This window comes from Leptodactylus fuscus, chromosome 7 (assembly GCF_031893055.1).
Source record: "Leptodactylus fuscus isolate aLepFus1 chromosome 7, aLepFus1.hap2, whole genome shotgun sequence".
NCBI classification, from domain to species: domain Eukaryota; kingdom Metazoa; phylum Chordata; class Amphibia; order Anura; family Leptodactylidae; genus Leptodactylus; species Leptodactylus fuscus.
In genome coordinates, this window is record NC_134271.1 from 146,681,137 (window position 1) to 146,707,561 (window position 26,425).

Here is a 26,425-nt window from a genome sequence, read left to right on the forward strand (position 1 = left end):
TTGTTGAGGCCTACTACACCAACATTAAACGTAGAGATATCGGACCGGAGACAGCATTTTTTGTTGCAGGTGCAAGACTATATGAAAATGAACATAGACATCTTACCACAAGAGTCTTTCCTGCTGGACTACTGGGGGTCAAAGCTGGAAATGTGACCTGAACTTGCCCAGTATGCCGTGAGGTTATATTCCTGTCCTGCAGCTAGTGTCTTCTCAGAACGACTGAATCTTCGGACAAGACTCTCTGCTGACAATGTCTATCACCTGAGTTTCATAAAGATGAACAAGTCCTGGATAGAGAAGGGCTATAACACACCATTGGCAGATACGGCATTATAAGGAAATCCATGTTGTTACAAAATGTCTCATTGATTTTCTGTAGCTCCGCCTGCACATCTTTTTTTTTTTTTTTGTATAGGTATTAGTATTGTGCAGCAGGTGCGGCCATGATATCACAGTCGCAGCATGTCCTGCTATTTCGGCTCAGTCCAGCATGCATAGGGTTAATCCCCTTGCAGTCGATAGGCGTGCCTATTAGCGTCTGGCTTGTAGCACCTGGGCTGCTGATCGGTTCCGCCTTCCCTCTATTTAAGGAGGCTGGTTTGGGCCATCCGGTGCTCTAGGTGTGTGTGTGCGCGTCAATATTCACATTCTCTGTGTCTGTACAAGACATTAGTTGGCAGTAATTCCCTTATGGGTTAAAATTGTGGGTTCCCTTTCCCTTGGTTATATTGTGAAACTCCTACCTGAGGCAGTCTGCTACTTATAGTACTACAGCTGAAGTTAGCTGTGGTGTGGTGCGGTCCAGTAAGCTGCTGGGAGCACACGGTCATTATTAGTGTGTGTAGTGGGGAAGTAACCATTAAGACTTTGTATTCATTTAGGCGGCTGCTTTGTTCTGCAGTGGCAGCTTCTCTGAGAAGTATCAGAGAAGCACTTTAGTTTGGGTGTAGCCCGGCAGTGCGCATAACTATCGGGCCTTGTTCTCACTTGCATGCCGTGCAGTTCTGAGCCCAGAGGGCTCCGCAGGATATTAGTTTATTTTTTTTTAATATATCCTGCTGACCAATAGGTTACAATTTTTCAGAGGCTCATGTGCTTCAATTTTTGGACTCCACGCTGTGTAGTGATTAAAAAACAATGTTTTATTGCCATTTAAGTGTTCCCTTGATTTTTCTATGCATTCTAAGAGCTTGTATGTGTTTTGGGGTAACTTTTTTTAGCTTTTGAAAACGATCTTAGAAAAAATCCCATTGACACATTAGGATCGGAATTGGGATCAAGATCGAATGGAAAATGATCGGAAATCGGATTTTAAAATCGATCCTAAAATCTCAAGATCGGCTCAACCCTATCCCCCACATGTCTCCTCCTGTACACATCTCTTATACTTACTATAATCCCTCTATCCTGCAGTCTGGACTGGACAGAGCGTCCATCAAGTCACTGAAGTGAGGACCAGACAGAAGGTTACTAGACAGGCCAAGTTTCTTCAGGGACTGGTTATTCTTTATCACAGAGGGCAACTGGGTGCAGGAAGTGTCTGGTAGATCATTACTGCCCAAACTGTAACAATAAGAAGAAAATCCATGTATAACTTATATAAGTATATAAATATAATGTCCCCCACATGTCTCCTCCTGTACACATCTCTTATACTCACTATAATTCCTCTATCCAGCAGGCTGGACCGGACAGAGCGGCCACCAAATCACTGAAGTGAGGACCAGACACACTGTTACAAGACAGTTTAAGTATCTTCAGGGACTGGTTTTTACTTATTACAGAGGCCAACTGGGTGCAGGAAGTGTCTGATAGATCATTCTCAGTCAAACTGTAAGAATAAGCAGATGAGATGTGAGTGATGTATCAGCAGACAGTATCACACAGGATAGGATTAGATACACAGCTCAGTATACAGTATCACACAGGATAGGATTAGATACACCGCTCAGTATACAGTATCACACAGGATAGGATTAGATACACAGCTCAGTATACAGTATCACACACAATAGGATTAGATACACAGCTCAGTATACAGTATCACACAGGATAGGATTAGATACACAGCTCAGCAGACAGTATAATACATGATAGGATTAGATACACAGCTCAGTATACAGTATCACACAGGATAGGATTAGATACACAGCTCAGTATACAGTATCACACAGGATATGATTAGATACACAGCTCAGTATACAGTATCACACAGGATAGGATTAGATACACAGCTCAGTATACAGTATCACACAGGATAGGATTAGATACACAGCTCAGCAGACAGTATAATACATGATAGGATTAGGTACACAGCTCAGTATACAGTATCACACAAGATAGGATTAGATACACAGCTCAGTATACAGTATCACACAGGATAGGATTAGATACACAGCTCAGCAGACAGTATAATACATGATAGGATTAGATACAAAGCTCAGTATACAGTATCACACAGGATAGGATTAGATACACAGCTCAGTATACAGTATCACACAGGATAGGATTAGATACACAGCTCAGTATACAGTATCACACAGGATAGGATTAGATACACAGCTCAGTATACAGTATCACACAGGATAGGATTAGATACACATCTCAGTATACAGTATCACACAGGATAGGATTAGATACACAGCTCAGTATACAGTATCACACAGGATAGGATTAGATATACAGCTCAGTATACAGTATCACACATGATAGGATTAGATACACAGCTCAGCAGACAGTATAATACATTATAGGATTAGATACACAGCTCAGTATACAGTATCACACAGGATAGGATTAGATACACAGCTCAGTATACAGTATCACACAGGATAGGATTAGATACACAGCTCAGTATACAGTATCATACAGGATAGGATTAGATACACAGCTCAGTATACAGTATCACACATGATATGATTAGATACACAGCTCAGTATACAGTATCACACAAGATAGGATTAGATATACAGCTCAGTATACAGTATCACACAGGATAGGATTAGATATACAGCTCAGCAGACAGTATAATCCATGATAAGCTTAGATACACAGATCAGTATACTGTATCACACAGGATAGGATTAGATACACAGCTCAGTATACAGTATCACACAGGATAGGATTCGTTACACAGCTCAGTATACAGTATCACACAGGATAGGATTAGATACACAGCCCAGTATACAGTATCACACAGGATAGGATTAGATACACAGCTCAGTATACAGTATCACACATGATAGGATTAGATACACAGCTCAGTATACAGTATCACACAGGATAGGATTAGATACACAGCTCAGTATACAGTATCACACAGGATAGGATTAGTTATACAGCTCAGTATACAGTATCACACAGGATAGGATTAGATACACAGCTCAGTATACAGTATCACACATGATATGATTAGATACACAGCTCAGTATACAGTATCACACAAGATAGGATTAGATATACAGCTCAGTATACAGTATCACACAGGATAGGATTAGATATACAGCTCAGCAGACAGTATAATCCATGATAAGATTAGATACACAGCTCAGTATACTGTATCACACAGGATAGGATTAGATACACAGCTCAGTATACAGTATCACACAGGATAGGATTAGTTACACAGCTCAGTATACAGTATCACACAGGATAGGATTAGATACACAGCTCAGTATACAGTATCACACAGGACAGGAGTAGATACACAGCTCAGTATACAGTATCACACAGGATAGGATTAGATACACAGCCCAGTATACAGTATCACACAGGATAGGATTAGATACACAGCTCAGTATACAGTATCACACATGATAGGATTAGATACACAGCTCAGTATACAGTATCACACAGGATAGGATTAGTTATACAGCTCAGTATACAGTATCACACAGGATAGGATTAGATACACAGCTCAGTATACAGTATCACACATGATAGGATTAGATACACAGCTCAGTATACAGTATCACACAGGATAGGATTAGTTACACAGCTCAGTATACAGTATCACACAAGATAGGATTAGATATACAGCTCAGTATACAGTATCACACAGGATAGGATTAGATACACAGCTCAGTATACAGTATCACACAAGATAGGATTAGATATACAGCTCAGTATACAGTATCACACAGGATAGGATTAGATATACAGCTCAGTATACAGTATCACACATGATAGGATTAGATACACAGCTCAGTATACAGTATCACACAGGATATGATTAGATACACAGCTCAGTATACAGTATCACACATGATAGGATTAGATACACAGCTCAGTATACAGTATCACACAGGATAGGATTAGATACACAGCTCAGTATACAGTATCACACAGGATAGGATTAGTTATATAGCTCAGTATACAGTATCACACAGGATAGGATTAGATACACAGCTCAGTATACAGTATCACACATGATATGATTAGATACACAGCTCAGTATACAGTATCACACAAGATAGGATTAGATATACAGCTCAGTATACAGTATCACACAGGATAGGATTAGATATACAGCTCAGCAGACAGTATAATCCATGATAAGCTTAGATACACAGATCAGTATACTGTATCACACAGGATAGGATTAGATACACAGCTCAGTATACAGTATCACACAGGATAGGATTAGTTACACAGCTCAGTATACAGTATCACACAGGATAGGATTAGATACACAGCTCAGTATACAGTATCACACAGGACAGTATTAGATACACAGCTCAGTATACAGTATCACACAGGATAGGATTAGATACACAGCCCAGTATACAGTATCACACAGGATAGGATTAGATACACAGCTCAGTATACAGTATCACACATGATAGGATTAGATACACAGCTCAGTATACAGTATCACACAGGATAGGATTAGATACACAGCTCAGTATACAGTATCACACAGGATAGGATTAGTTATACAGCTCAGTATACAGTATCACACAGGATAGGATTAGATACACAGCTCAGTATACAGTATCACAGATGATATGATTAGATACACAGCTCAGTATACAGTATCACACAGGATAGGATTAGTTACACAGCTCAGTATACAGTATCACACAAGATAGGATTAGATATACAGCTCAGTATACAGTATCACACAGGATAGGATTAGATATACAGCTCAGTATACAGTATCACACATGATAGGATTAGATACACAGCTCAGTATACAGTATCACACAAGATAGGATTAGATATACAGCTCAGTATACAGTATCACACAGGATAGGATTAGATATACAGCTCAGCAGACAGTATAATCCATGATAAGATTAGATACACAGCTCAGTATACAGTATCACACATGATAGGATTAGATACACAGCTCAGTATACAGTATCACACAGGATAGGATTAGATACACAGCCCAGTATACAGTATCACACAGGATAGGATTAGATACACAGCTCAGTATACAGTATCACACATGATAGGATTAGATACACAGCTCAGTAAACAGTATCACACAGGATAGGATTAGATACACAGCTCAGTATACAGTATCACACAGGATAGGATTAGTTATACAGCTCAGTATACAGTATCACACAGGATAGGATTAGATACACAGCTCAGTATACAGTATCACAGATGATATGATTAGATACACAGCTCAGTATACAGTATCACACAGGATAGGATTAGTTACACAGCTCAGTATACAGTATCACACAAGATAGGATTAGATATACAGCTCAGTATACAGTATCACACAGGATAGGATTAGATATACAGCTCAGTATACAGTATCACACATGATAGGATTAGATACACAGTTCAGTATACAGTATCACACAAGATAGGATTAGATATACAGCTCAGTATACAGTATCACACAGGATAGGATTAGATATACAGCTCAGCAGACAGTATAATCCATGATAAGATTAGATACACAGCTCAGTATACAGTATCACACATGATAGGATTAGATACACAGCTCAGTATACAGTATCACACAGGATAGGATTAGATACACAGCCCAGTATACAGTATCACACAAGATAGGATTAGATACACAGCTCAGTATACAGTATCACACATGATAGGATTAGATACACAGCTCAGTATACAGTATCACACAGGATAGGATTAGATACACAGCTCAGTATACAGTATCACACAGGATAGGATTAGTTATACAGCTCAGTATACAGTATCACACAGGATAGGATTAGATACACAGCTCAGTATACAGTATCACAGATGATATGATTAGATACACAGCTCAGTATACAGTATCACACAGGATAGGATTAGTTACACAGCTCAGTATACAGTATCACACAAGATAGGATTAGATATACAGCTCAGTATACAGTATCACACAGGATAGGATTAGATATACAGCTCAGTATAGTATCACACATGATAGGATTAGATACACAGCTCAGTATACAGTATCACACAAGATAGGATTAGATATACAGCTCAGTATACAGTATCACACAGGATAGGATTAGATATACAGCTCAGCAGACAGTATAATCCATGATAAGATTAGATACACAGCTCAGTATACAGTATCACACATGATAGGATTAGATACACAGCTCAGTATACAGTATCACACAGGATAGGATTAGATACACAGCTCAGTACACAGTATCACACAGGATAGGATTAGATACACAGCTCAGTATACAGTATCACACAGGATAGGATTAGTTACACAGCTCAGTATACAGTATCACACAGGATAGGATTAGATACACAGCTCAGTATACAGTATCACACAGGACAGGATTAGATACACAGCTCAGTATACAGTATCACACATGATATGATTAGATACACAGCTCAGTATACAGTATCACACAAGATGGGATTAGATATACAGCTCAGTATACAGTATCACACAGGATAGGATTAGATACACAGCTCAGTATACAGTATCACACAGGACAGGATTAGATACACAGCTCAGTATACAGTATCACACATGATATGATTAGATACACAGCTCAGTATACAGTATCACACAAGATGGGATTAGATATACAGCTCAGTATACAGTATCACACAGGATAGGATTAGATACACAGCTCAGTATACAGTATCACACAGGATAGGATTAGATACACAGCTCAGTATACAGTATCACACAGGATAGGATTAGATACACAGCTCAGCAGACAGTATAATACATGATGGGATTAGATACACAGCTCAGTATACAGTATCACACAGGATAGGATTAGATACACAGCTCAGTATACAGTATCACACAGGATAGAATTAGATACACAGCTCAGCAGTCAGTATCACACAGGATAGGATTAGATACACAGCTCAGTATACAGTATCACACATGATAGGATTAGATACACAGCTCAGCAGTCAGTATCACACATGATAGGATTAGATACACAGCTCAGTATACAGTATCACACATGATAGGATTAGATACACAGCTCAGTATACAGTATCACACAGGATAGGATTAGATACACAGCTCAGTAGACGTCACATATGAAGGTGCAGTCGGCAGTTTATCTCATAGACATAACAATGGTGCAGAGGAGCATAAAATATAATAAAACCCATGTATAACTTGTCCCCACATGTCTCCTGTACACATCTCTTATACTTACTCTAATTTCTCTATCCTGCAGGCTGGACTGGACAGAGCGGTCATCAAGTCACTGAAGTGAGGACCGGACAGAGGGTTATAGCACAGGATAAGTATCTTCAGTGACTGGTTATTCTTTATTACAGAGGCCAACTGGGTGCAGGAAGTGTCTGGTAGATCATTATGATACAAACTGTAAGAATAAGAAGATGAGATGTGAGTGATGTATCAGCAGCCTGTATCACACATGATAGGATTAGATATACAGCCAGGGGTGTAACTACCAGGGTAGCAGGGGTAGTGGCTACCACAGGGCCTGGGACATTAGGGGGCCCAGCAACAGCCGCTATTGCTTTGTTTTTTTTTTGTTTTGTTTTTAGTTACTCCAGCCCATAACAGGCCCTACTTACTTATCCATACTGGCAAGGGCCGGGATCGGTAAGTGATGCAGCGGGCCCCACAAGCACTATCATACTCGGGGGTCTTTTCGGACCCCCAAGTATAATGATCGGAGGCCTCGGATAGGTAAGGGAATATGAAAACCAGTGTTACCTCTCCAGGCAGACTTCAGGGCTATTTGCATGACGTCCCTGACGTTACATGACTGGGGCCTGAGTCCATATGCGTCGCGACGCAGGGACCCTGATCACATGACGTCCTGGATGTCATTGAAGATGGCTGACAGAGGAGGAGAGTGCAGCAGAGTGTTAGGACAGTGCGGCAGCTGCAGCCAAGAGGACGGGTCGCAGTCCGTTCCTCGGTTGTTGCACTTTGCCAGCTTTAACAGTCAGGGCCAGCGTTAGTGGGGGGCAAACTGGGCAATTATCCAGGGCCCCAGCACTTGAAGGGCCCCCTGTCAGGGGAATACTATTAATATAGGGAAAGTATATGTCGGAAGTATATGTGTAGCTGCAGCTGATACACAACAGCCTGTGTCGGACCTGCAGGTGTTAAACATGTAGCTCCACTCAGCGCTCTCAGGAGGCTTTCCCCCCTTCTCTGGTTGTCTTCTGCCCACCAATGAGAGGGGTGAGGAGAGCCCAGGAGGCGGGGCTTAACCCTATACAGAAGATGGACCCCTGCCGAGCTCCTGCCATTACATCCTACACAGAAGAAAAGTAGCAGAGGACACTCCAGCAAAGTGAAAATAAAAAAAGAAAACACAGGTAGCTGCTGGGTTGCTATGGCCATTAATGTCAGCCATTTGGGGTGATTAATTTAGTTTTAGATACTCCATGTACCTAGGCTCACATTAATAGCAATTAACCCCATTATGTTCCTCACATTAACCCCTGTGTGCCTCACCATAAGGGTTACTATTATGTGAGACATATAGAGGTACTAATAATGAAGATACTTTATTATTACCTCCATGTCTCACATATCAGTAACTTTTATGGGAGGTACACAGGGGTTAATGTGAGGGACATTATGGGGTTAACTGCTATTACTATGAGGCACATGGAGTTACTAAATTGTAATGCACATGACCAAACTTTTTATTCACAATTGTCCTGGTATAGCGGTCATTGGGTGGTGTGATAGTATTTAGTCCTGGTATAGCAGTCAGCGGGTGGCGTGACAGTATTTAGTCCTGATATAGTGGTCAGTGGGTGACATGATGGTATTTAGTCCTGATATAGCGGTCAGCAGTTGACGTGACAGTATTTAGTCCTGGTATAGCGGTCAGCGGGTGACGTGACAGTATTTAGTCCTGGTGTAGCGGACAGTGTGTGATGTGACAGTATTTAGTCCTGATATAGTGGTCAGTGGGTGACATGATGGTATTTAGTCCTGATATAGCGGTCAGCAGTTGACGTGACAGTATTTAGTCCTGGTATAGCGGTCAGCGGGTGACGTGACAGTATTTAGTACTGGTATAGTGGTCAGCGGGTGGCGTGACAGTATTTAGTCCTGATATAGTGGTCAGTGGGTGACATGATGGTATTTAGTCCTGATATAGCGGTCAGCAGTTGATGTGACAGTATTTAGTCCTGGTATAGCGGTCAGCAGGTGACATGACAGTATTTAACCCTGGTATAGCGGTCAGCGGGTGACATGACAGTATTTAGTCCTGGTATAGACACACAAGTCCAGTTTCTTTAGTCCAAAACAAAGGTAGAGTTTTATTTTCACTCAAAAATATAGTGCAGCAACAAAAGGAAACAATACAAAAATAAATACCTGCCCGGCTAGGCGCTAACTAAACATAGAATAAGTTACCTCACATATAATAACAAAAATCAAAAGCCTGTAGACTCATTCAGGACACAGCTCCAAAAATATGACCTCTTTGTTGGCTCTCCAGCCAAGCTCTGCCCAAAGTCTGCTACTGGAGCTGACTTCTTAAGCTCCCTTGATGAGCAGACTCTGCTGCCGGAACATCCCCAAAGTGTGGACTGGAGGGGGGTGGAATGACAGGTCCCACTGCCAACCTACCTGCCATTCCTGAAAATCCAGCCCAGTAACCAGAACTTTGGAGGAATAACCCTCAGCAGACAATAGTTATCTACTGAGAAACATTCTTTCTGGAGTTTTCTCATCTCACCCACCTTAGTAGTCTGGGTGAGATGTACACCCCGTCTATTACCTGGCCGGCCATCGGCTTACATATCCCTCCCCTCTTCTCCAGACCGGAGGGCTGGTCATTTGTGGCCATCATACAATGCACTCTTGATAGGGGATCTGCATTTCCTAGCTATTTCCCTGGCCTGTGTTCCACATTGAAGACAAAATTTTGCAGAGATGGGAACCATCGGGTAACCCTAGCATTTCTGTTCTTATTGATTTTCATCCATGTAAGGGGAGCATGGTCAGTGATCAACTTAAATTTTCTACCCAGGAGGTAGTACCTCAGAGCATCCAATGCCCACTTAATGGCCAAACATTCCCTTTCCACAATGGCATAATTTTTCTCAGCGGGGACAGCTTCCTGCTCAGGTACATCACTGGACGCTCTTCACCATTTACCAACTGGGACAGCACTGCTCCTAGAACTGCATTTGAGGCATCTGTTTGTACAAAGAATTCTTTCTTAAAGTCAGGGGCTATCAGCACTGGCTGCTGGCAAAGAGCTAACTTTAACTTCTGGAACGCCTCCTCTGCCTCTGGTGTCCAGTGGATCATCACTGACTTCCCACCTTTTGTCAGGTCAGTGAGAGGAGCTGCAATGGAGGCAAAGTTTGGCAGAAACCTTCGCTAGTAGCCAGCAATGCCAAGAAATGCTCTGACTTGCTTCTTGGTCAGTGGTCTTGGCCAGTTTTGTATTGCCTCCACCATATTGATTTGGGGCTTTATTACCCATTTTCCAATGACATAGCACCCAGGTACTTGGCTCCCTCCAGCCCTAAAGCACATTTCTCAGGGTTGATAGTAAGGCCTGCATCACTTATGGAGCCTAGTACTGCCTGCACCTTACAGTCTGGGCTATGAATGACCTCATCGTCCTGGTAAGCCGCTGCGTAGTCACAATGTGGCCGCAAGATCTGGTCCATCAACCTCTGAAAGGTAGCAGGAGCTCCATGCAGTCTAAATGGCATAACCCTGTACTGCAACAGACCTTCTGGAACAACAAGGGCAGTTTTCTCTTTGGCTTCCATAGACAAAGGTATTTGCCAGTAACCTTTTGTCAGTTCCAGTGTGGTTATGTACCTGACATTACCCAACTTTTCAATAAGCTCATAAATCCTGGGCATGGGATAAGCATCAAACTTTGAAATCTCATTTAATTCTCTAAAGTCATTGCAGAACCTCCAAGTACCATTGTGCTTTAGTATGAATACAATTGGGTTAGACCACTCACTTTTGGATTCCTGAATCACTTGAACTACAAGAGCAAGAGTGGCCTCCCAAAAATGGCCACCGGCCGGCTTGCGCACTCGGCTCTGCTGGTGTCTCACTGGCAGAGCCGACTGCGCAGGCGTCGCATTTTGACCCAGATAGGAGACAGAAGAGGTGGTTGCAGCTGAAGATGGGGTGTCGCTAGAGACAGTTCTCTCGTAGCATTGGGGATGCCCCCATTGCCATTTGAGCACTGGGGCCTGCCTTCATTGCTGCGAAAGAACTCATTTGCATGCCGGTAAAAAACAGTATTTCTACAAAACGGCGGATCGGAGGCGACTGATTAAGGTAGGAGATGAACAGCCTTTTTTTATGGCTATTCCGAAGTGATAATTAAAAAAAAAATGGTTTAATGATAGAATCCCTTTAAGGAGGCTGTTTTGGGCTGTCGGATGTTCTAGTAGCTAGGTAGGGCTTAGAGTACTGCCCTAGTAATTGCCCAGGGAATTCCCTCTTAGCTAGCCTCTAACGTCAAAGCGTTAAGTCTGTGCATACATTAGTTGGCAGAGTACTGCCTTAGGTAGGCAGGCTGTTACCTGTGGTACTCCACAGCAGGTGGCTGTGGTGTGGTGCGACCCAGTAAGCTACTGGGAGCACACAATCATTGTTAGTTGTCTAGTGGTGAAGTAACCACTAAGACTTTATAATTCTTTTTAGGCGCCTGCTTTTTACTGCAGTGGCGGCTTCTCTGAGAAGTATCAGAGAAGCACTTTAGTAGGTGGTATAGCCCTGCAGTGAAGTTAACTGTTGGGCCTTGTTCACAACTGTACGCCCTGCAGTTCAGAGCCCAGTGGGCTCTGCAGGATTATTATCATTTAGTTTTTAATATATCCTACCGATCGTAACAATTACAGTGTTTTTTTTAATGTTTTTATCCCCTCTGGGTCTCCGATTTTTATACTCTATGGTCTGAAATACCCCAGAGTATAAAAATTGTTCATGGGTGTTCACAATGGAGCATAATACTGTGTGTAAGGGTCACTATGGGTAATAATACTGTGTGTAGGGGTCACTATGGGTAATAATACTGTGTGTAGGGGTCACTATGGGTAATAATACTGTGTGTAGGGGTCACTATGGGTAATAATACTGTGTGTAGGGGGTCACTATGGTTAATAATACTGTGTAGAGGGGCCACTATGGGGGATAATACTGTGTGCAGGGGCCACTATGGGGACATAATACTGTGTGCAGGGGCCACTATGGGACATAATACTGTGTGCAGGGGCCACTATGGGGCATAATACTGTGTGCAGGGGCCACTATGGGGCATAATACTGTGTGCAGGGGCCACTATGGGGATAATACTGTGTGTAGGGGCCACTATGGGGCATAATACTGTGTGCAGGGATCACTATGGGGCATAATACTGTGTGCAGGGGCACTATGGGGCTTAAAGGTGCTCTATCAGCAAAATTATGCTGATAGAATCCCACATATGCGTGAATAGCTTATTCAGGCACCACTAAAGTTATATTAAACGACCCCCTTTGTTTTAAAATAAAACTCTAAAAAATAATATGTTAAACTTATCTATCGTGCACGGTGGGCGGGCATTCAAAGTCCGACGTCATCTTCAGCCACGCCTCCTCTTCTAGCGATGTCTTCAGGTCCCGTTTTCCTCCGGCGCTCGCGAACTGCCATTGATAAAAAATGGCGCGGGTGCATGTGCAGTAGCAGCAGTAGTAGTAGTAGCAGCATGCTACTGTGCATGCACCTACACCATTTTTTATCAATGGCAGTTCGCGAGAGCCGGAGGAAGACAGGACCCGAAGACATCGCTGGAAGAGGAGGCGTGGCTGAAGATGACGTTGGACCCTGAATGCCCAGCCACCATGCACGATAGATATATTTTAGAGTTCTATTTTAAAACGGGGGGGGGGGGGGTTGTTTAATGTATCTTTAGCGGCACCTGAATAGCCTTTTTAAAGGCTATTCACGCATATGTGGGGCTCTATCACCAGGGCCACTATGGGGCATCTTCTGAAAACTTCAGTGTATCAATACAGAGAGGATGAGAAAAACAATTCAAGCGACGATTGTTTTGTGCAGTATGCACTTCATCAGGCTTGCACTGCACTGAATAGTTTTTTTTATCCACTCTGTATTGATGCACTGAAGTTTTTAGAAGATGTGAAATAAAGATTATCATTTTTTACATATGTTGCATGGTGAGTGCCCTGTTTTTGCTCTATTTTTTTTTAATTTTATATAATCTATATACAATGAGCACCACCTAACAGACTTTCAAGTTTTAAACTAGCAACGTTTATGCCCGCGTTTTTGCTCTTGGATTGCGATTAACCCATGCTGGATATATATTGGCCAGGACTGTGTATTTAGTGATGCCGCTCATGTCTCTTTTATTTTTACATAGTTCAAAAGCCAGCATCTCTGATGGTATGGGGGGGGGGGGGGGGGTTAGTTCATATGGAACATCTTTGATGGTATGAGGGTGTGTTAGTGCCCATTATACATCTCTGATGGTATGAGGGTGTGTTAGTTCACATGGCACATCTTTGAGGGTATAGGGGTGTGTTAGTGCCCATGGTACATCTCTAATGGTATGAGGGTGTGTTAGTGCCCATGATACATCTCTAATGGTATGAGGGTGTGTTAGTGCCCATGATACATCTCTGATGGTATGGGGGTGATTTAGTGCCTATGACACATCTCTGATGGTATAGGGGTGTGTTAGTGTTCATGGCACATCTCTGATGGAATGAGTGTGTGTTAGTGCCCATGGTATATCTCTGATGGTATGGGGGGGGTGTTAGTGCCTATGACATCTCTGATGGTATGGGGTGAGTTAGTGCCCATGGCACATCTCTGATGGTATGAGGGTGTGTTTGTGCCCATTATACATTTCTGCTGGTATAGGGGTGTGTTAGTGTCCATGCCACATCTCTGATGGTATAGGGGTGTGTTTGTGCCCATTATACATCTCTGATGGTATGGGGGTGTGTTAGTGCCTATGACACATCTCTTATGGTATGGGGGTGAGTTAGTGCCCGTGGCACATCTCTGATGGTATGGGGGTGTGTTAGTGCCTATGACACATCTCTTATGGTATGGGGGTGAGTTTGTGCCCGTGGCACATCTCTGATGGTATGGGGGTGTGTTAGTGCCTATGACACATCTCTTATGGTATGGGGGTATGTTAGTGCCCATAGCATGGGTAACTTTCACATCTGTGAAGGCACCATTAATGCTGAGAGATACATACAGGTTTTGGAGCAACAGATGCTGTTATGCAAGTGATGGCTTTTTCAATGACATCCCTGTTTATTTCAGCAAGGCAATGCCAAGCCACATTCTACACCTGTTACAACAGTATGGCTTCGTAGCAAAAGAGTGTGGCCACTAGACTGGCCTGTAGTCAAGACCTGTGTTCCATTGAAAATGTGTGGACTGTTGAACAACTGAAGTTGTACATCAAGCAAGAATGGGAAAGAATCCCACCTACAAAGCTTCAACAATCTGTCTCCTCAGTTCCTAAATGCTTATTGAGTGTTACAAGACCCTTACTTATGTATTTTTCTTTGAGATGTATTGATCCTTATTCATATTAGGCTTGTGTACCTTTAGCAATGTTGTGTTTAAGCGGTGTTTACATTGGTGGTCAATTCACTTCAGTGGTTTTATGTTTATACCATGGGAGATTGCCATTTCTGGCAAGCCAGTTTATTGCCCCTGGATGGCAGATGTCCACGGAGGGAGGGAGGACTAATGACCCTCAATTGAACTATCAGACACACATCTTTCCCAGCACCAGGAAGGTATCCCTCTTTCTCACGATTCTGCAGTGGAGGAAGAGGAGGGGGGACTACCTGAAAGGAAGGTGTGGCTGGACACTAGCCTTTTACTGTGCGGCACACTGAGATTCTGCTTCATGCAGCAAGAAGGCAGCTAGTGGTTATCTTCACTTGTTCTGATCCAGGCAGATGTGCGACACATCGTGCTGTAGACTTAAGGCAGTATCCTGGGGTCTAGGAGTCAGTGAACTGGATTACAGATTTGTTCTGGTATTCGTTTTTCTTTTTTATTCCTATTTAATTTTCTGTATTGTGCTTTTACCTGTATTTGCTTGATCTTCCATTGACGTGTATTTAAGTATATGTTAGTAGCTAGTACCGACCCACTCTGGTTAATAAATATATAACATTTATAAAGTTCATTTCATATTATCCTATGAAAACAGGCACTCACGGGCCGTGAGTGGAAGGAAAGAAAGGTGATCGCAGGTATGCCAAGTGGCTTGGCAAAGTGAGATCCTTCACACAAGGAAAGGTGATATAACACAGTGGTAACATGCCCCGGGACCAGTCTTTTGTTGCCCTTTGCCCAGCTTTTTTGGAATGTGTTGCAGAAATCAAATTCAAAATGAGTGAATATTTGCAAAAAAACATTAAAGTTTATCTATTTGAACATTAAATATCTTGTCTTTGTAGTGTATTCGGTTAAATATAGGTTAAAAAGGATTTGCAAATCTTTCTATTCTTTTTTTATTAATGTTTTATACAACGTCGCAACTTCATTGGGATTTTGGATATACAGGTCAGCATATAGTATCACACGTGATAGGATTAGATACACAGCTCAGCAGACAGTATCACACAGGATAGGATTAGATACACAGCACAGTAGAGATGTCACATATAAAGGTGCAGTGTCACGACCTGTATACTTGTATATATTTGTGTGTGTTTCTGTTGGGGATTTGATCCAGTCTTCTGGTGGTTTCCTTGCCTTGGAGCCATCTGTTTGTATGTTCTGGCCTTCAGCATATACTTGAAGTTCTTGGGATTGAACCTCAGGTGTTGATCATTACCATCACCCTAATGGACGGTTCTGGGGCCTGTATAAGCAAGAGGGCTGGCTCCATTAGTTGCCGGTTTTCGTGGTTACCACCTAGAATTCGTGGCCCTGGGAGGACTAGTATTTTGCTAGAATTTCAACTGACTAGGAAGTGGTGTGAGTGTTGATTTGTGTGTGAGTCTGGTTTGTCCCTCCACACTTTACTCTACCCTGAGGTTTGTGTTCCAGTTTGTTTTGCCCCAGTCCTGTGTTAACCCTTTCCTCACGTCTCCACTGTCCCTCTCCTCATTCTCCTGTTGCGTATTGTGTTGTGCTGCGTGTCTGTTGTCCAGCACTTCCCATCCTGTTTGTTTTGTCTTCAGCTGCACCTTGGTTTCTGTAGGGGTGACCACCTTAGTATCCCCAGTCCCTAACTCTCTGTAGCTTTTGCCCTATCTGTCGGCTAGGCCTTCGTGTTAGAGAGCCAGGAGTTGTCGGGGCCAAGGCTAGCTTGGGAACAGCTGACCAACATCCGCAGGCAGGGCCTAGCCAGCCGCCGTAGTGTTTGGGAAAGTCTCCTTCCCCTGTTTCCTTAGCGGTGAAGTCTGCAGTCCAGATTCTGGGTCTGGGCATAGACATGAACATGACAGCAGTCAACAGTTTATCTCATAGACATAAAATAGAATAAAATCCCTGTATAACTTGTCCCCACATGTCTCCTCCTGTACACATCTCTTATACTCACCGTAATTCCTCTATCCTGCAGTCTGGACTGGACAGAGCGTCCATCAAGTCACTGAAGTGAGGACCGAACAGAGGGTTACCAGACAGGTCAAGTATCTTCAGGGAGGGGATATTCCTTATTACCGAGGCCAACTGGGTGCAGGCAGTGTCTGGAAGAGCATTATAACTCAAACTGTAAGAATAAGAACATGAGATGTGAGTGATATATCAGGAGATAGTATCACACAGGATAGGATTAGATACACAGCTCAGTAGAGATATCACATATGAAGGTGCAGTCAGCAGTTTATCTCATAGACATAAAATAAAATCCCTGTATAACTTGTCCCCACATGTCTCCTCCTGTACACATCTCTTATACTCACTTTAATTCCTCAATCCTGCAGTCTGGACTGGACAGAGCGGCCACCAAGTCACTGAAGTGAGGACCATACAGATGGTTACAATGCAGCTTAAGTTGCTTCAGGGACTGGTTATTCTTTATTAAAGAGGCCAACTGGGTGCAGGAAGTGTCTGGTAGATTATTATAAGACAAGCTGTAAGAATAAGAAGATGAGATGTGAGTGATGTTTCAGTAGACAGTATCACATGATAGGATTAGATACACAGCTCAGTATACAGTATCACACGATAGGATTAGATATACAGCTCAGTATACAGTATCACACATGACAGGATTAGATACACAGCTCAGTATACAGTATCACACATGATAGGATTAGATACACAGCTCAGTATACAGTATCATACATGATAGGATTAGATACACAGTTCAGTATACAGTATCACACATGATAGGATTAGATACACAGCTCAGCCAGTGGCATAACTACCCCCATAGCAACAGAGGCAGCAGCCACAGGGCCATTAGGCTCGGTAACGGCTGTCACCGGGCCCCTAATGTCCCGGGCCCTGTGGCTGCTGCCTCTGCTGCTATGGCGGTAGCTACGCCACTGGCTGAGCTGTGTATGTAATCCTATCATGTGTGATACTGTATACTGAGCTGTGTATCTAATCCTATCATGTGTGATACTGTTGGAGGGGGGGGCAAACTTGGCTATTGCCCAGAGCCCCAGCACTTGCAGGGGCCCCCTGTTGGTGGAATACTTTCCCTATTAATATAGGGAAAGTATATGTCCGAAGCTGCAGCAGTGGCTGATACACTGGAGATGATGCAGGAGCTGCAGATCTGGCTCCACTCAGCACTCTCAGGACACTTTCTCTCCTCCCTCCCTTTCTCTGGCTGTCCTCTGCCCACCAATGAGTGGGCTGAGGAGAGCCCAAGAGGCAGGGCATATCCCTATACAGAAAATGGACCCCTGCCGAGCTCCTGACATCCTGCACAGAGGAGAAGCAGCTCCAGGAAAGTGAAACTAAAAAAAGAAAACACAGGTACACAGGACATACTGGGGTTACTCTTTTATTAATATCAGGCATTTGGAGTGATTAATTTTTTTTTAGTAACTCCATGTGCCTCATATTAATAGCAATTAACCTCATCATGTCCCTCATATTAACCCCTGTGTGCCTCACCATAAGAGTTACTAATATGTGAGACATATGGGGTAATAATAATAGGCGTGGTCGGTCTGCTGACTGACACTGGTGTCAGCCTATCAGCATCTGACTTGAGCACCTGGGCGGGCTGATCGGTCCCGCTTTCCCTCCGTTCAAGGAGGCAGATTTGGACCATCGGGTGCTCTATGTCACGACCTAAATACTTGTATAAGATTTGTGTGTTTTTCTGGTGGGGTGTGATCCGGTGGTCTGTGGTCTTCTGATGGTTTCCTTGCCATTAGGCCATTTGCTTGTGTATTGAGTATAGGCCTTCAAAGTTCACTTGAAGTTCTTTGGATTGAGCCTCAGGTGTTGGTCGTTACCATCATCCTATCAGATGGTTCTGGGGCCTGTATAAGGGAGAGGGCTGGCTTCAGTAGTTGCCGATTTTCGTTGTAACCAACTTGAATTTGTGGCTCAGGCAGGAGGATTGTTTGTGGCAATTACAACTGACTTGGAAGTGGTGTGAGTGTTGCCTTGTGTGTGAGTCTGGTTTTCCCCTCCACACTTTTACTCTACCCTGTTCTTCAGTTCTGGTTGTCTGACACTGTCTTGATGTTTGTAAGGTATAAGGGTTTCAGTTTGTTTTGCCCCAGTGCTGTGTAACCCTTTCCTCACCTCTTCACTGTCCCTCTCCTCATTCTCTTGTTATGTATTGTGTTGTGCTGCGTGTCTGTTGTCCATCACATCCCATCCTGTTCGTTTTGTCTGCAGCTGCACCTTGGTTCCCCCACGTCCAAACAGCAGCACAACAGATGGGGTATTCCTGCCCCTGTGTGCGGTTTAGGACAGGTGGAATTTTAATGAAATTAATTATAATAATTAACCCCACGCCCCACCCCCTATAAGAAGATAAGAGGAACCTCCTCCCCTTGTGTTTTTTTCTGTCCTGTGTGGGACAGGTGGAGGAGGCTTTTTAGCCTCCTGTATGGTTTGGAGAAAGATCTGGGTTTATATCCCAGTCTTTTGTCTTTCCTGTTACTGACATTTTTTCAGCTGTGTTTCAGCTTGTTCATTACCAGCAGTAAGGTAGCTAGGTCCTCTCCAGTTTTTCCTGTGTCCAGTGCAGAAACTAAAGCACTATTTTCTATTGCTATGTGCACTTGGTCAGCTGCCTGTTGTTTGTCAGTAGCCATGCGCACTCACCTGTGCTGCTCAGCCGTGGAAGTCATTTCACCACCATTATGGTAAGATCCAACCAAACTTTATGTCTTGCAGTTTTTAAGGTGCATTTGGTTCCTAAGTGGAGACCATATGCTGTGGACCTGAGTATAGCGGTTCACATATACCTGTGTATATCTGACCATATATATGTACCTGACCATATCACTGCTTGATAAGTGCATATTTGTTTATTGCTCACTTGATTGTGTATTTAATGGTGTCTATCTTCCAGCCTGCTGTTGCAGACTCTGTGCTCTTACTCGGCTGACGGGCTGGTTGCTCCGCTGCCTTAAATCGCAGCTAATGTGAACAACAGCCTATTAATGCAGTGAGTTTAAGGATCACTGGATGCTCAGTGGCTTGCATATATGCAGATGTCTCCTCTTCTCCCAAAGGGGATGAAGCTCCGAGACGGAAAGTGTCGTCCAAAAGACCCTATAGGGAGTCACGGCCATTAACGTATCCTTCTGATGAAGGTTCCAACATGGTTGAAATTTCTTCTGATGAAGATTCTGTCTCTCCTAAAACCGCATTTCCAATGGAGAAAATGTCAAAATTATTTAAGTCCATCCACCCAGGCGGGCGCGATGTTGACAATGGGTTGAAATTTCTTCTGATGAAGATTCGGTCTCTCCTAAAACCGTAGTTCCAATGGAGAAAATGTCAAAATTATTTAATTCCATCCACCCAGGCGGGCGCGATGTTGACAATGGGTTGAAATTTCTTCTGATGAAGATGCTGTCTCTCCTAAAACCGTAGTTCCAATGGAGAAAATGTCAAAATTATTTAAGTCCATCCACCCAGGCGGGCGCGATGTTGACAATGGGGAAGCCTCAGATTCCACCTATAGAAGGTCTAGGACCTTCCAAGTGGATTCAGCCCTGGTCAAAGCTATGGAAGCAGAATGGAAGCACCCAGACGTGCGTTTTTCAAAAAATATGAGCTGAGGTGTCCCTTAGAAGGAAGTGGACGAACCGGCTGGCTTCCACCGCCAAAGGTTGATTTCGCTGTGTCCAAGCTCTCCAGGCGTACCCTAGTTCCATCCGAGGATGGGCAATTTGCCAGATGCCATGGATAGACACCCAGAGTGTGTCTTGAGGCGTATTCACACTGTAGCTGCCTCTCAGGCTTCCATAGGTGTAGCCTCCTTTGAAGCCTACAGTCAGGCCTGGCGAAATTACAGCGGGATATTGATGATGGAGTCCCTCGTGATGATCTACTGATTTTCTGTCCGAAGCTTCCACGTACCAAGTGAAAGCAGCTGCCAAGGGTATGGCTTCATCAGTGGCCGCCAGAAGGCCTCTCTGGCTCAAGCCGTGGAAGGCAAACAATGCCTCTAAATAGGACATTTGTGGTCTTCCATTCAAACCCGGCACTGTTTGGCAGACAGTTGGATGAGATCATGGAGGAGCCGGCAGATAGCAAGGGAATGTCCTTTCCTCAGTCCTACAGATGTAGGCCGGTACATCATGGTAGAGGTTCTCAGCGCCAGTCTTCTTCCAGGCAGCTGTATGCCAGAAGATCTGGGTTCCAGTCCGGGGGATCTGGCCATCGTTTCTCCAAGGAGGAACCAAAGAAGTCATCTTTTTGACAATCACTGTACCCCTCCTGTGGAGAGCTCTCCACCCGTCGGAGGTCGCCTAAAAAGCTTTCTTCCAGCCTGGCGCCAAAACATCCAGGACCCTTGGGTCCTCCAACTAATTCAACATGGATACCGCATAGATTTCGTGTCTCCTTCTCATGCCAGATCTATCGCAATCCGCTCTTTCTCCAGTCAAAAACAGGTGTGCCTGGAAGGTATGATCCAAGAGCATCTGGACAAGGCGGTTCTGGAGCAGTATCTCGAGACGAGAGAGGCGCAGGCAGGTATTATACAGTCTTCCTGGTACAAAAAGCATCAGGAGGGTGGAGGATGATAATCGACCTTAGGTACCTGAACCTCTTCATCTGCAAGTTACATTTCCGCATGGAAACTATAAAAATTGGTAGTTGTTTTTCTGCAACCTGGCGGCGTCCTCGCCACCTTGGATCTCAAAGATGCCTATCTCCACATCTCAATTTTTCCTCCCACAGGAAATATCTGAGAATAGCCGTGCTATTAGACGGCCAATTATGTCATCTGCGGTTTGCGGCCCTGCTGTTCGGCATCTCCTCAGCTCCTTATGTCTTCACGAAAGTCATAGCACCCATTGCTGCTTACCTTAGGCTTCAAGGGTTATTCATAGTCCTATATCCGGACGATTGGCTGTTGAAAGCTCATTCAGAGGAGCTACTAAGAAACCAAATACAAGTGACCACCATGTCAGCGGCTGCAGATGCAGTCCCTTGGGCGATTTTGGCACATGCGTCCTCTCCTGAGCGAGGTCCTCCAGTGGTGGAACTGCAGCCCTCTAAGTTTTGATTCACTGATCCACCTATCCCTCAATACCCGTCTGTCACTCAGGTGGTGGTCCCATCTAAAAGACGGAAGGTCCACGGTCCAGCCAGTCTGGACCCTGTTGACTAAGGATGCATCTCTTATCGGTTGGGGAGCCCATCTAGACGAGATGCACGTGAGAGGGACATGGAATTGGTCGGAGAAGGCCAAGTCATCCAGTTGGCGTGAGATCAGAGCCATCTACCTGGCGCTTCTACATTTTGCCCCCTTACTTCGGTGCAAGGCAGTGAAGGCATGTTCGGACAACCTAACCGCAGTCCTCTACCTGAACAAGCAGGGAGGTACCCGGTCCCCTGCCCTTCTGAGGGAAACAGATCTTATTTTCTCCTGGGCAGAAAAAGAATCTCGCACATCTCATGGCGATCCACATCAAAGGGTCCTTGAATGTGTTGGCAGACCAGTTGAGTCGGAGCCTGACTTTGTCAGATGAATGGTCTCTGAACAAACAATTTTTCATCAAATTACCGAGATGTGGGGAGTTCCAGAGGTGGACCTGATGGCCACCAAGTATAGTACCAAGGTGGAGAAGTTTTGTTCCCTTTGGAGAACGAGCCCTTGGCAGTAGACGCCCTGTCGATTCCATGGAGGTTCGGGCTGGCATACATCTTCCCTCCACTTTCCATGATACCGAGGGTATTGATGAAAGTCAGACAGAAGCAGGCGTCAGTGTTAAGCAATCATACCCGTTTGACCAAAGAGGGCTTGGTTTACCCAACTCATTCAGATGAGTCGAGGGATATATTGGAGGCTCCCCCCAGTGCACAACCTGGTCACTCAAGGTGCCAGAGTATGCCAAGATCTCAAGAGGTTCAACTTGACAGCCTGGAAGTTGACCGGTCCATACCTGGACTAGAAGAGTTATCCTCAGCCGTCCGGAACACTATAGCTCATTCTAGAGCTCCTGCTACCAACCAGGCTTATCTCAGAGTTCTTAACACCTTCAAGTCCTGGTGTAGGGACAAAGGTCTCATGACAATCCATCCACACAATGTCTGTTGGAATCCTTGCAAGACGGCTTGGATAAAGGCCTTACTCCTGCCACACTTAGGGTCCAGGTGTCCGCCTTGTCTGCCTGTCTGAACAGGCGCTTATCACAGGATGTCTTTACATCCCGGTTTCTGAAAGGCGCAACCAGGTTGAGGCCTTCTATAAGATCTCTGGTTCCCCAGTGGGACCTTTCTACTGTCTTAGTGGGGCTCTGTAATCCTCCATTTAAACCAATGTAGGAAGCAGACCTAAAATGTATGTCTGTTAAGATGGCTTTTAGCTATAACATCGGCTAAAACTTGTAGGCGAATTACAGGCTCTGTCAGCCCATGAACCTTACACAACTTTTTTCCCTGATCGGGTTCAGTTAAGATTTTTGCTGGGTTTTTTTTCCCTGAGGTTCTCTCCTATGTTAACCTGAATCAGGTTATTTCCTTGCCTGTCTTTTTTCCTTTCCCCTCCTCTCCTGAGGAAGAGAAATGGCAAACTCTAGATCTAGTGAGAGTCTTGCATATCTACCTAGAACATACTAAGAGTTTTAGGAAGGAGGAAAAACTTACTAGTTTCCTTTTTGGGGCGATCCAAGGGGGTTTAGGATCTAGAAACCCACATTAGCCAGATGGCTCAAGGAAGCAATAAACCTGTCCTTTGTATCTCAGGGGTTTACTCCTCCAGATTTTGTTAAAGCCCATTCCATTAGGCAATGTCTACCTCTTGGGTGGAAAAACACTCGGTCTCCTTGGAGCATATTTTTTATGCTGCTACCTGGCAGTCTCAATCCACTTTTGTCACTCTACCGTTTAGACCTTAAAGGGTCAGAGGCTACCGTCTTCGGCCAAAATGTTTTGTCATCTGTATGCCGAGGCGGCCCTCCCTAGGGGTTATCTCGCTACATCCCCATCTGTTGTGCTGCGGTTTGGACGTGGGGGAATCAAGGGTTATGAATGATAACCTGTTTCCCTTAGTCCAAACAGCAGCACAAGAATCCCTCCCTATATTTGCTATTATTTTTTTACTTTATAACCAACACAAGGGGAGGAGGTTCCTCTTACCTTCTTATAGGGGGGGGGGGGGGTAATTATAATAATTAATTTCATTAAAATTCCACCTGTCCTAAACCGCACACAGGGGCAGGAATACCCCATCTGTTGTGCTGCTGTTTGAACTAAGGGAAACAGGTTATCATTCATAACCCTCGATTTCTTTAGGGATGACCACCTTTAGTATCCCCAGTCTCTAGCTCTCTTTCAGCTCTCTCCCTATCTATCGGCTAGGTCTCCGTGTTTAGAGAGCCAGGAGTTGTCGGGGCCAAGTCTAGCTTGGGAACAGCTGACCAGCACCCGCAGGCAGGGCCTAGCCAGCCGCCGTAGCGTTAGGGAACGTTTCTTACCCCTGATCCCTTAGCAGTGCATTCTGTAGTCCATTTTCTATGTCTGGGAATAGACACGAACGTGACAGTAAAACCGGCCCAAATATCCATCTGTCTGTTGTATCATGGCATCCCTGGAAGATCTGGTGACACACATGCAGAGACTAACTGTGAAGGTCATTGAAATGGACAAGCGTATGGAAGCCATGCCTGTAGTCGTTCCACAGATAACTGACCCTAAGGTGGGCCTGCTGGAACCTCTTACCGGGGACCGGCAGGATTTTTTTTAGTTTTGAACATGCATGTAAATTGTATTTCAGACTCAGACCTCAGTCCTCTGGTGATGTATCACAACAGGTTGGCATTATCATGTCTCTGCTTAGGGGTTCTCCAAATTTTTCTAGGGCTCTTGGTCTTTTTTATGAGGATCCTGATTGGGAGTCTACTGCTGAATCTATTCTGTGGTCCTTGCGTCAAGGAAAGATGGATGCTGAGACCTATTGTTCGGAGTTCTGTAGGTGGTCAACAGATACCACTTGGAACTCTTCAGCACTAAAAAGTTTTTTCTGACTGGGGTGAATGATAAGATTAAGGATCTTATGGTTGCTTTCCCCAAGCCTAAATCTCCCGAGGATGCCATGCTGTCAGCGATAAGGGCTGATAGGCGTCTCAGGGAGAGGCAGACTGAGGATACTGACTGGCGTTTCAGAACAACAGAAGCTTCTCGCCTGGCTGAATCTACTGATGAGCCCATGCAGCTGGGTGGTATGGTTAATCGCAGAGGGGAGCAAGAAAGGCGCCATCTGTTACGGTTCTGTGTATATAATAAATAATATTTTTTAACGACAGAACCTCCAGTATGCAGGACACTGCAGTGAGGTCCACAGGCCCAATCGGCGGCTGTATGTGTGAACTCAATGTGAACAGGGTGCAACAAACATGGCCACTGGTGCGGCGCGGTACTCACTGTGAACAGAGTGCAACAAACACTGGCAGTGGTGCGGTGCTCAATGTGAACTGGATGCAACTAAACCCTGCCAGTTAAGCTCACTGGCCAGGTGCACCAGTACTGCTGAAACAACAAGGCTGCCAAGGATTAACTCACCCCAGGTCAGCAAACACACATGCTCCTGCAACAGCTAGGAGTTCTCCTGCAACAGCTAGGAGTCACCACGGAAGTTTGCATGCCCCTGCAACAGCTAGGAGTTCTCCTGCAACAGCTAGGAGGTACCAAGTAAGTTTGACAGACTAAACAGACTATCTCAGAGTCCAAACCTGATGCAGCTCCACAGACTGGAACAGTGTCTACCGCTCCTAGCCCAAGTGCAGAGCTGACAGTTCAGGGTTTACTGGTCCTAACTAACAGCACCCAGATAGAAGCAGAGGAACCCCACGCAGAGGCCTAGTCTGACAACCTGCCTGCAATGCTGGAGCCTGTCCCTGTACTACCGTCATAAACAAACTCCCATGGACTTTCAGTCAATCATTAGTCAAAGTGTGAGCCCCCAGCGGGCGTCGGCTCACACTATTTAAAGGAAAGACCCCGCCCGATATGGGCGGTAGTCATGACCTCACCTGGTGGGGATGTTAAACAGAGAAAATTTTCCTCTCCCAAGGATATTTCTGTATCTAGTCCAGTTAGATTGGCGTTTATAAAATTGTCCGGAGTTCTGTTTAATTGCAAATCTTCTTTGTGCAGTAACAGGGAGGAGATTAATGTCCTTATTGATTGTGGTTCGGCTCTGAATCTTATTGACACTAAATTTGCGCAAGATAGCTCTTTGGAGTTAAGAGTTGTCTCTCCCTATCCCAGTATCTGCAATTGACAATTCTCCATTCGGGTCTTAATGCCATTACCCATTCTGTTGCTGATTTTGATTTATGTTTAAAGCCTGATCACAAATAAAAGATTGAATTGTTTGTTTTGCAT

General features: G+C 44.3%; 1 protein-coding gene across 3 annotated transcripts in view; it reads right to left on the minus strand.

Moving 5' to 3' along the window:
• The window catches only part of LOC142214296 (NACHT, LRR and PYD domains-containing protein 12-like), a 398,233-nt gene that overhangs the window by 26,187 nt on the left and 345,621 nt on the right, over window positions 1–26,425 (minus strand). For 2 of the 3 annotated variants that reach the window (XM_075283206.1, XM_075283205.1), the window contains 5 exons: window positions 17,347–17,517; window positions 16,983–17,153; window positions 7,623–7,793; window positions 1,664–1,834; window positions 1,396–1,566 (listed from right to left, as the gene is read on the minus strand). In XM_075283206.1, the coding sequence (XP_075139307.1) occupies window positions 1,396–1,566; window positions 1,664–1,834; window positions 7,623–7,793; window positions 16,983–17,153; window positions 17,347–17,517 (855 nt within the window). The remainder of the gene's footprint in view (window positions 1–1,395; window positions 1,567–1,663; window positions 1,835–7,622; window positions 7,794–16,982; window positions 17,154–17,346; window positions 17,518–26,425) is intronic. The other variant, XM_075283201.1, reaches the window with a different exon arrangement.